Source organism: Bolinopsis microptera, chromosome 8, assembly GCF_026151205.1.
Source record: "Bolinopsis microptera isolate Bmic1 chromosome 8, MBARI_Bmic_1.0, whole genome shotgun sequence".
NCBI lineage: Eukaryota > Metazoa > Ctenophora > Tentaculata > Lobata > Bolinopsidae > Bolinopsis > Bolinopsis microptera.
The window spans coordinates 4,081,322-4,092,668 of record NC_087079.1 but is presented as its reverse complement, the minus strand read 5'-3'; the positions used below and the strand labels follow the sequence as shown (position 1 = coordinate 4,092,668).

The 11,347-nt window shown below is 35.6% G+C and overlaps 2 protein-coding genes and 1 long non-coding RNA gene across 3 annotated transcripts in view; 2 read left to right on the top strand and 1 right to left on the bottom strand.

Annotated features, from left to right (window-relative positions):
* The window catches only part of LOC134819273 (protein O-glucosyltransferase 2-like), a 79,693-nt gene extending 75,333 nt beyond the window's left edge, over positions 1 to 4,360 (top strand). The window contains exons 2-5 of the mRNA XM_063829117.1: positions 1,464 to 2,011; positions 2,143 to 2,278; positions 2,433 to 2,983; positions 3,391 to 4,360. Coding sequence (XP_063685187.1) covers positions 1,481 to 2,011; positions 2,143 to 2,278; positions 2,433 to 2,983; positions 3,391 to 3,720 — 1,548 coding nt within the window. The 5' untranslated portion in view covers positions 1,464 to 1,480 and the 3' untranslated portion in view covers positions 3,721 to 4,360. The remainder of the gene's footprint in view (positions 1 to 1,463; positions 2,012 to 2,142; positions 2,279 to 2,432; positions 2,984 to 3,390) is intronic.
* A 3,256-nt stretch (positions 4,361 to 7,616) lies between these two features.
* LOC134820081 (uncharacterized) lies at positions 7,617 to 8,793 on the bottom strand. The gene is made up of 3 exons (XR_010160848.1): positions 8,571 to 8,793; positions 8,226 to 8,346; positions 7,617 to 7,980 (listed from the first exon to the last, which is right to left on the bottom strand). It is a non-coding gene; the product is annotated as an uncharacterized LOC134820081 (long non-coding RNA).
* Positions 8,794 to 9,925: 1,132 nt separating this feature from the next.
* On the top strand, positions 9,926 to 11,347 carry LOC134819764 (protein O-glucosyltransferase 2-like). The gene is made up of 2 exons (XM_063829902.1): positions 9,926 to 10,114; positions 10,517 to 11,347. The coding sequence occupies exons 1-2, from the start codon at positions 9,980 to 9,982 to the stop codon at positions 10,844 to 10,846; spliced, it is 465 nt and encodes a 154-aa protein (XP_063685972.1). The 5' UTR covers positions 9,926 to 9,979; the 3' UTR covers positions 10,847 to 11,347.

Here is an 11,347-nt window from a genome sequence, read left to right as displayed (position 1 = left end):
GGACTGTTACAATGTGGTAACAGTATCAGTTGTATTAAATGTTATTGCAACAACTATTTCATCTAAAAAGCTATGATATAAAAATAGTCACTGACGAAAACCAATATGTACGGTGTACAAAGAACAATTACCAACACTCTCTACATTAAGCGATTGTACAAAATACGGTATACAATTTTCCGGTTGGGCGGTAATTTCTGATCCCCCTGTATTATAGTCTCTATGTGGCAATTTGCCAAGTTTGCTCCCTTAAAAACTTACCCACTAGCCACATAGAGACTCCACATATCCTGAAGATCATCCAATAATTCTTATTCCGTTTAAAAAGTAAAATCCGTCTATCAGCTGTATCTTTATTCACAGGTTTGTTCACATTTTTCTTAACAGTTTTTGATTTGACGGGTTTAGCTGAAATGTAGAAAGTTCAGGATGTTACTAAAGTGCTAACTACACAATTGCACATTAATACAATATGATGATAAATACAATTAATCTACTAAATGTGATATTAACGATAATCTTCGTTTATTTATCAGCTAACTAAAATATCAGTAAACTAAAATATCAGCTAACTAAAATATCAGCTAACTAAAATATCCAGTGTTATGTTAATTGTACACAGATTGGGAAAGTGGGTGACTAGCTGTGCCCACTATTTAAGGCCACCTCTTATTATAATATACTGTATAAAAGCCATAGCTAAACACCCAATTTCCCTACAGATTTGCCAGTGAAAATACATACCACTAAAAGTGGGGAGGGAATGAGATATACATCTGACAGCGAGTTTGTTGTTGAGTCTGATTAGAGTCTGGAGGTGTCGGTGGGTGTGAACCAGCCTCTGACAAATCATCATCACATCTTCTGCTAAACACTTACATGTTATTGTTAATATTACCACATTAAATAAAAACTTAAATAACAGCATTAAAGTTTCACTTTGCTTCATGGATGTACCAACATAGGATTTAATTATTTCTGATCACTTTACTGAATCAAGAGCCTAAGCCAAAACACTTTACGCACGAGAAGGTTGGGTCCTATTAATTAACACACTATGGATGGTTCATGAGGTAAGAATGATGACGTATCAGGTAGAATGTACACGAATACAATCTGTACCACATGAAAGCGTGTGTACATGATAACGTGTGTGGAGACTGAAGAGCGTCCCTCCCTCTCCCTTACTCTCTCTCTCTCTATCGGCCACCTCTCTCTCTCTGTGTGTGTGCTAATTGTATGAAGTCATTTGACTCAGTTGTTTGATATTTTAGGACCTCTGAAGTTTTTGTGGTGCTGCCCTTTAGTTTTGCAAAGCAAATTGTGGTTTGGGTATTGAGTTTTAATAGTAAAATGCAAATTCATTGCCCGGAAATTGTCCATTTGTCATATACGTCAAGACACAAGTTTTCAGCAAAGAAACTAATAATTCCATAACATTTAATCCAGCTCTCTCTCTCTAGCACCAGGTAGTTTAACCATGATGTCTCCTCTGCTCCTTCTCTGTCTAGCGCCCCTCTTCCAAACTACAGAGATAAAACTAGACCACACCATGGGAATGAACGACCCTCAGATGCACTTGGGAGAGGCAGGAGGCTCCACTCGCAAGCTCTGTCCTGATCAGTCCAAGTTCTGGGGACCAGGACTGAACCCTGGGTTCAACATGCCTGTACGTTACTTCTACATACAAGCAGTAGACTCAGACGGGCACAACTTCACCGTGTCCCTGGGTAACGTGTTCAAGGTGTCAGTCAGTAAGGATGGTGGACAGCACAAGGTGCGAGCCTGGGCTGATGTCATAGACCGCCAGAGTGGGGTGTATCTGGCCAGAATCAGGTTGTTCGAGGAAGTGGGGGATTTGACGGTGGATGTGAAGCTGAAGACGGGAGCTCATGTTAGAGGGTCACCTTTTCGGATTGCAGGACCTCTGTTTCACGAGGGATGTGCTTGTAGTGAGCCAGATACTGCTGACTGGGTGGAGACCATGCAGTGCAAGTCTAACTACTCTCAGGTATTATTATATAGCTTATAGTTTTTATAGTTCTTCGGTAAATTTTTGCCGAAATGACGTTTTTAGTTTTGTATTTTTGACGTGCTTGTTGCTCTCAATAAAGCAATAACTGACACATTTTCTTTCACCAGATTGATCAGGATATTGATCAGTTTAGAGACATTTCTGTGGTGGATCTAGCAACGCAGGCTCACAAGAAATTTGACAGTCACTACCATCTGGGACATTACGTTATTCTAGATAACAGAGCTTATTCAAAAATGATAGGTAAATCTCAAATCACACAATTTGCTGCATAACACACATTTGGTATTTAAGCAAGACACGTGAATCCTGTAGCTGTGGTGATCTACATTATTAAACATGTGCATTAAATACTTGTAATACTCAAAATAAACACACCTCACACTTAACACCTCAGGTGAACACACTGGACTAAACAGGAAGTTTGACGACATGCTACTCTCCTTGATGGCTAAAGTAAACCTTCCTGACATGGAATTCATTGTTAACCTCAGAGATGGTCCCATCGAGAAGAGCAAAGTGAACCCAATGCCAATTCTCTCATTCGGAGGATCTCGAGACAGTGCAGACATTGCCTTACCCAGCTACGAGCTAACAGATGCTGTGCTGAAATCCATGCACAAAACGGATATTGATCTCCAGAACATACAAGGGAACATAGGACCAGAGTGGAAGGACAAAATACCGATAGGCTTCTGGAGAGGAAGAGACTCACGGGAGCAGAGGCTGGACTTGGCACGACTGTCCATGAGTTACCCCGAGAAAGTGGATGCTAAACTTACTCAAGCCCTCTTCTTCAAGCATGTTCCGTCCATGTATGGAGACATTGTTCCAAAGATACCCTTCAGAGAGTTCTTCGACTACAAGTTCCAGATAACGGTGGATGGTATGGTGTCGGCTTATAGAGTGCCTTTTATCTTGGGTGGACCAAGTGTTGTCTTCAAACAGGTTAGATATTGTTGTGGTGTGATATTAACAAATCATTTAGTATAGTTTAAAATGCCATGAAACAATAAAACAAATATCTAGATAAAAAATTTGAGTTATAATTATATTATTTTTCCCGGCACGCCTGCTGTATTAAATTCCATTAAAAATTATAAGCAATCAATAATTAATTCAAAATATTTTGTTGATTAAAATCATCTTCGTCCATAATTATTATACCATCTTTCTAAAAAATTATTAATTATTTTAAAAATATTAAAACATCATGCCTGTATTATTATAGCTGGCTTAATAAAACATTTTCATAAAAATTCGAATAATCAATTAACTATTTTAAGTGCTTTTAAACTGCTAAAACAAACTTACACTGTAAAATTGATAAAAAATAAATCACAAAAATACTTCAGGACTCATTCTTCTACGAACATTTCTACGCAGACATAGAACCGTGGGTTCACTACGTTCCCTTCAACCACAACCTCAACAACCTGATACAGCGCCTAAACTGGGCCCAGGAAAACGACCACTTGGCTCACATCATCTCAGAGAACGCCAGGCATTTTGTCAGAACCGAACTAAAACCGAGTGATGTTTACTGTTATGTTTACAGACTTTTTAACCGGTATGCTGAGAAGCAGTACGGAAAGGTTGAGGTGAGGAAGGGAATGCACGAGCTGTCAAAAAAGAGATCATGCTTTAAGTGCCCTTACAATACGCTCAACAAGTCAGAATTGTAGTGGAAAGCATCACACAGAACAATTTGTAAGCAGATTGGTTAGACAGATCACTAAATGAATGTATGAAAGCAATGGGTACAGGCTAGAGTGGTATATTTTCTGATACCGAATATAATTATTGCTCAATTGGATTGTTAACATCACAATTTATGATTATCCACTTTATTTATTATGTAAATAACGTGTGCTTCATGATTCAAATAGACATACATACATTTACTTATCAGCTCAGCTCTCCTATGAACACTTTCCAAAGATCTAAAGATCGAACAACACAAATCGATGAATGAGGTGCCCGATCGAAACCACTTAAATAAAGATTTAAAAGCAGGTAGTATGGTATTGAGAGTAAAAACGTCATTCCAAAAGAATTGTTTTGAGAAGAGGAAAAAAAGCGATTAAAACATTATTTTAAAACTATTAATATTTGCTTAAACACAAAATAAATATTTAATCATGTTGGCGAACAACAAAATCTGTGGCATTTTAAATCTATCCTGTCACATTCTATCAAAAGTCTTATCCAATAATTATGGAAACTAGATAATGAACAGATTACAGATTTGAAAATATGTTTATCTACAATTATAACCGGTATACCAATTAGGTACCATAACTATTTATAATTACCACTTCAGTGAGATACATTTTTTTGGATTTTTAAAACTTTTTTGAAAGAAAGACTATAACTAAAAGTAAATAATAAATCCTGTACTCTAAAAAATTAATAAAATTGTTAAAACACTGTAAAAAAATCTGTCATCTAATAATATATGTACTATGTATGTATTACTATGATAATGTTAACATTATCAGTAAACATATCTATAATTATATCTTTCAATCCATGTGTTGGATTGGAATTTATTAGATATTCTAGTACATTCACGCCGTTCATGAACTACACGATTGAAGAGGGCAAAGACTAGTCTTCTGAACAATGTTTATCTTTGTTTGCATCCTCTTTTGCACCTGGGCCTCTCTCGACAACTACGACATAAGAGAAATTCTTAGCCTCCATTGTGCTAGTACCACCAGGATACACCCAACATACGCCAGGTTTATACTTGTAGACAACCTGGTAGTAAGCTGCATCGCCACCTGAGTATAATCCAGGGATATCATCTCCATCAACATGACAAACCACCGAGTAGATGGGTTGGTTATCATACTTACCTTGTCCCACAACTACACCATGTTTCGGTGGAGAACTATCAGCAGCTTTCAGCATTGCTTCATAACCATCATCTGGGCGAATGAAATGGAAATCGGTTGTTTTACATACTTTCGGGCCGTATGTGTACCATGCATTTTCCCACTTCCTGCTAGCCAAGCCTGGCAGCCAGCCATGGGTACTATGAGTCATGACACACCACATAGGTCCCTCTGTATACCCCCACTTATCGTTACCAAGCATTAAATCGGTACTTTTAGGGTCTTCATTTTCGCTGGACTGCACAAACGAATAGGGCCCACTGATACAGACATATCTAAAATCTTCTTCGTCATATTCTAGACCTTTCCACCCAAACTGAGAAATCACACCGTCAGATTTGCCGGGTTCGTCAGCAGATGATGTATCACAGATCACCATGTAGCTGGGTTTACCATCTAGTAGGTCCCCGTGTATCGCTCCAAGAGGTGGAGAATCAGCTTGCTGTACTGTCACCTTAGCACTCGGGTCTGCTTTCAGATAGGAGAAATCAGCTGTCATGTACACTTTTCCTTGGTATGTGTACCAAGCTTTGTCACCAATAGCCTTGGCTGGGATCGTGCCATGAGGAGTGTTTGCTAAAACGCACCAAGAATGAATTCTTCCCTCTATTATTCCATTCTGTACATCATACTTAAAACCCAACATAAATTTCTCGTCGGGGGCTAGCTCATTGTTGGATACCAGTTCATAGTAGATCGGCATCCTTGGCCTTACTCCTTTTCAATGGTAATATTGTGAGAAATAATTTATGAGGTCAAAAAAGTAGATTGTTTAAATCAATAAAAATGCATATTATGTACTACATCATATTCATGTTCTAAAATTATTTGTTATATTATAGTAGTGTTGAAAGTTTTTAACGCTATATAATACTTTCAACACCCGGTGCTATATAACAAATAATTTGAGAATGGAACCTTCGACAGTTACATTTACCTGAAAAGACCAGTGTCCGTTGAATTGGCCGTATTTACGGAATCATCAAAAATTATGAACAATAAACATATTAGGTAAAAAAGAATCCAACAACCCCGGTGACAGAACGTGATATGAAGTACTATTTAACGTCCACTAAAACTTCAAAAAATTTACTTATTAATGAATAACATAAGTTATGATAATAATTTATAATCAAAATTAAAAACATGGATAAAATCTTTAAACGAACCAAACTAAAAAAATATTCTTATAAAAAAATTTTAAAAATATAACTAAAAATCTGTAAAAATTAAGGTAGTACATGTACATTTTACATTTGTCACAAAATGTCTTCAGGACCAAAAAAACATGATAAGGAACTGCATTCCAAATATTATTACTGTTTTATAAAGATACTCTTTTGGTCGAGTGTATTTCCAAGTTTTCGTCAAAGCAATCTTATCGAAAATTCTCTTTGCAAAGTCTTGGCAGTTTTGATCTGTTACACTGTAATCGCTACAATCCTCCACAATTGCATCCAGATAACCTAACAAATGTATGAAAGGATAGTCAGAGCTATCTTCAATCTCAAGGTCGACAGGACCTTTCCGAGTAGATGGTCGCATACCTTCAACCACATCATCACATCTTATGCTTCTCCCGATGTAAATTCCGTCTCGCTGCTTTTCGAGGGATAGACTTACACCACAACTTGTCTTCAGCACCACAAAAGCATGATAATCAACTGAAGTCCACTGTCTCCCAATTCGTTCTCTTATAGAAGCAGTTGAACTTCTGTATATGCCTTCTAGTGGACATTTGTAGACATAAACATGAGTTACAGTCGTGCCGTTAACAATACTTTTATAATTGTAGCCGAAAACACTCTTAGCCACGTTAAGATGCGGATTTAATTTGAAATGGCTTGGCTTATCTGGTTGGCTTATCTCATCAAAAATTATCTTTGCAAAGTCTTTGTCATTAAAAGCACTGCAAGTAATTAACATTTCCTTTAAACGGTCTATCAAGCAACTAAAGGGATAGCTGGATTTACTGTCTTCAATAACATCGTAAACTTTAAAGTCATATCCATAAGATCGAAATAATTTTCTCCTAAACTCAATGGAAGAGGTACCATCTTGCTGCTTCTCGAGAGATATCAATACTCCACAATTCGTCTTTAGAATCACAAAATAAACATAATCAACTGTAGGCCAGGACCATTGTCTTCCAACAGTCACGTGAGTTACAAAAATTCTGTCAATTATCTTTTCATATTCGACTTCGAAAATTCTCTCTGCAATGTTGAGTTCTTCGTCTAAATTGAGACATCCCTCATTAACATTAATATTATTTAATGACTCATTTACAAATACCTCATCTGAAATTGAATGCTCCTTTTTGCTGTGAGCTGAACCCATGGTTCATGAAGTCAGATTAAGGCAAAATATCATGAGATTTCGTCCAGCCTGTCCCTCACCATCGACCTACAATAAAATGATCGTTCGTGGTTACTGGTTAACCAAGGTCATTATTAATATTAATTACAGAGGAACTGTTGGAACGCTTTATATTCAGTAATTATTGACTTTTTACTCAACAATCTACAATAATCATGTTTAGGAATACAATGCACTGACACGATCTTGTGATGAATTTTAGCAGTTAGCTTTCAGGATCAATTTCATACATGAAAAGAAATAACACACAAAATCTCCTTCATATCCCCATTCCATATAAATAATGATGACAGAGCTGATAAAGCGTGTCAGAGCAACACCAAAGGGCCTCACTTCCATTTTTTAACGAAAAATTAAATTGTTTAGCAAAATGTACAATGGCCTGGCCAAGTTAACATTCGGTAGACGTGACAAAAATGTTACCAGAAGGCGCCAAAACATTGGTATATATCGAGCATCAGCATATTATATAAAAATGGTTTTTCACTGTATCTCTAAGCCATCCTCAGAGATATCAGCAGGAAAAGTGTTCACAAAAACAGAATCAGTATCAGCCGAAGATAAGAACTCTATGATTACAGTATTGTTAAAAACGTTATGATGGCTCACGAACTTGAGTAACTCGTCTTCTTTGGTATGTTCTGTGCATGTGTAAATATGGGGAATCTGAAAGTTAACATTGCCATAATCATATTTCCCTTCCGTTTGTGTACCTTTAATTTCTACACAATAGTGTAAAGTGGCTAACAGAGTGGTGGAGGGGGCATAAATAGTATTAACTTATTAATATGTGAACGATCCTTTATATCTAAAAACTTTAATATCACAATAATATCATAATTTTCAATCTAATACAGATAATACATATTAAAATACAATTAATATGATAAGATTAAATCTGATTTGCTCACCTGTTTTACCAATGAAGACGTAGTGGAGTTAAGCAGATAAGACTGGAACGAATTACCAATTAGCGTACAGTACTTTAACTGATCCCAGTTACTTTTCAAAACGTTATCGTACATCCTTTTACTGAAGGTACATTTTCTGGATTAAAGTTTATCATACATAATAATAATATCATGGCCCTGTGCCCAGTGCCCACGTGTACGACTTTTATAAACGATAATTAGCACGGCTATTATGTCATGTGGGGCACGCTGCAACACAATAGTCATGAAGGTACACACAGACGTGACTAGTAATTACTACACTACAACTAATGTATAATGTGTAAGTATACAGTACTACAATACCTACAGTGTATCATATAAAAGAGTGTATTACACACAACTCGTCTGCCACACATGTCGTTTTCTGGTAAAACCTCCATGTACTGAGTAATGAAGGTTCTCTCTGATTGTGACAGTACTGGGTCAAATACCAGACACCTGATAAAGTAATATGTAGCATTAGGGACGTACCATCTAGAACACTAGTCACATTGTAAATCTGTTAACCAACCTTTTGATCAATTAATGAGTTATTATTGCTTTATTATCACTGGAATCAGACAAAAGATACAGTGCTGATAAGAAATTTGAGAAATAACAAAATAAATTACAAACTTTTTAATTTTGGGAGATTTTTGTAGAACGTTTACTAAAACAGCAAACTGAAACTGAGCCAGCTTGCACGTACTTAGTCTTCCTATACAATAGCATACTATCTGTTCAATATCTTGACTTGATATCACTTCACTGATCTTATCACAGAATACAGAGTCTGAAATAGCATGTACATGTTAACATTGGCTAATTGTACATTGTACATGTTAACACAGCTAAACGTACATTGTACATGTTAACATTTAAAGCTACATTTTTGACAGGTTATTCAGTTCCAATCTCAGTTTTAGATTTGCACTTCCCATTAAAGGTAGAAACAATAACTGCAAAATAACTGCAAAATAACTGCAAAATAACTGCAAAATAACTGTAAAATAACTGTAAAATAAATGCAAAATAACTGCAAAATAACTGCAAAATAACTGTAAAATAACTGTAAAATAACTGTAAAATAACTGTAAAATAACTGTAAAATAACTGTAAAATAACTGTAAAATAACTGCAAAATAACACTCACCCTCAGTAAAGACCTGCTTTATAACACTAGTAAGATCCAGAGGATGATCCCACTCATCATCAACATTATTTACTGGTAACACTGGACACTTCTTTGATTTGATTCTGCGTTTTCTTGAAGGTTTAACCAATACAAATCCATCAGTTTCCATTCTCTCTGTATACCTTGATAGTGGGGTCAGTAACTTAACAAAATATTATTTAAGTACAAAAGATTAAATATACATTACTGTAAATTACTGCATGTTTTATACTGACGAAAATCCTTTTTTTTAAATTATACGATTTGAACACCACAGTAAAATGATAAAACCGTACAATTATTATTTTCATTTAATACGTATTAAATGAAAATAATAATTGTTGCATCCAGCATATTATAAGTCTGCAAATAAAAACGATAAATATTTTAAGCATTATGACTGCCGAATTTTTGATACCGAAAATATAAACATATAATATGAAATTAATTGAGTACTATAATTCGCATCATGAAACAAATCTGTAACAAATAGGCACAATACACCAAAAAGGTGGATGCTAAACTGACTCAAGCCCTATTCTTCAAGCATGTTCCGTCCATGTATGGAGACATTGTTCCAAAGATACCCTTCAGAGAGTTCTTCGACTACAAGTTCCAGATAACGGTGGATGGTATGGTGTCGGCTTATAGAGTGCCTTTTATCTTGGGTGGACCAAGTGTTGTCTTCAAACAGGTTAGATATTGTTGTGGTGTGGATATTAACAAATCATTTAGTATAGTTTAAAATGCCATGAAACAATAAAACAAACACCTAGATAAAAAATTTGAGTTACTAATTATATTATTTTTCCCGGCACGCCTGCTGTATTAAATTCCATTAAAAATTATAAGCAATCAATAATTAATTCAAAATTTGTTGATTAAAATCATCTACGTCTATAATTATACCATCTTTCTAAAAAATTAACAATCGTTTAAAAATATTAAAATATCATGCCTGACTAGCCGGCTTTATAAAACATTTTCACAAAAAAAATTCGAATAATCAATTAACTACATACTTTTATACTTTTAAACTGCTAAAACAAACTTACACTGTAAAATTGATAAAAAATAAATCACAAAAATACTTCAGGACTCATTCTTCTACGAACATTTCTACGCAGACATAGAACCGTGGGTTCACTACGTTCCCTTCAACCACAACCTCAACAACCTGATACAGCGCCTGAACTGGGCCCAGGAAAACGACCACTTGGCGCACATCATCTCAGAGAACGCCAGGCATTTTGTCAGAACTGAACTAAAACCGAGCGATGTTTACTGTTATGTTTACAGACTTTTTAACCGGTATGCTGAGAAGCAGTACGGAAAGGTTGAGGTGAGGAAGGGAATGCACGAGCTGTCAAAAAAGAGATCATGCTTTAAGTGCCCTTACAATACACTCAACAAGTCGGAATTGTAGTGGAAAGCATCACACAGAACAATTTGTAAGCAGATTGGTTTGACAGATCACTAAATGAATGTATGAAAGCAATGGGTACAGGCTAGAGTGGTATAGTTTCTGATACCGAATATTATTATTACTCAATTGGATTGTTAACATCACAATTTATGATTACCCACTTTATTTATTATGTAAATAACGTGTGCTTCATGATTCAAATAGATGTATATTTACTTATCAGCTCAGCTCTCCTATGAACACGTTCCAAAGATCTAAAGATCGAACAACACAAATCGATGAATGAGGTGCCCAATCGAAACCATTTAAACAAAGATTTTAAAAGCAGTAGTATGGTATTGAGAGTAAAAACGTCATTCCAAAAGAATTGTTTTGAGAAGAGGAAAAAAAGCGATTAAAACATTATTTTAAAACTATTAATATTTGCTTAAACACAAAATAAATATTTAATCATGTTGGCGAACAACAAAATCTGTGGCATTTTAAATCTATCCTGTCACA

Coding starts and splice junctions, on each gene's coding strand:
- LOC134819764 (XM_063829902.1), top strand. CDS start 9,980: ATGTATGGAGACATTGTTCCAAAGATACCCTTCAGAGAGTTCTTCGAC. Junction 10,115..10,516: donor CAAGTGTTGTCTTCAAACAG/GTTAGATATTGT, acceptor AAAATACTTCAG/GACTCATTCTTCTACGAACA.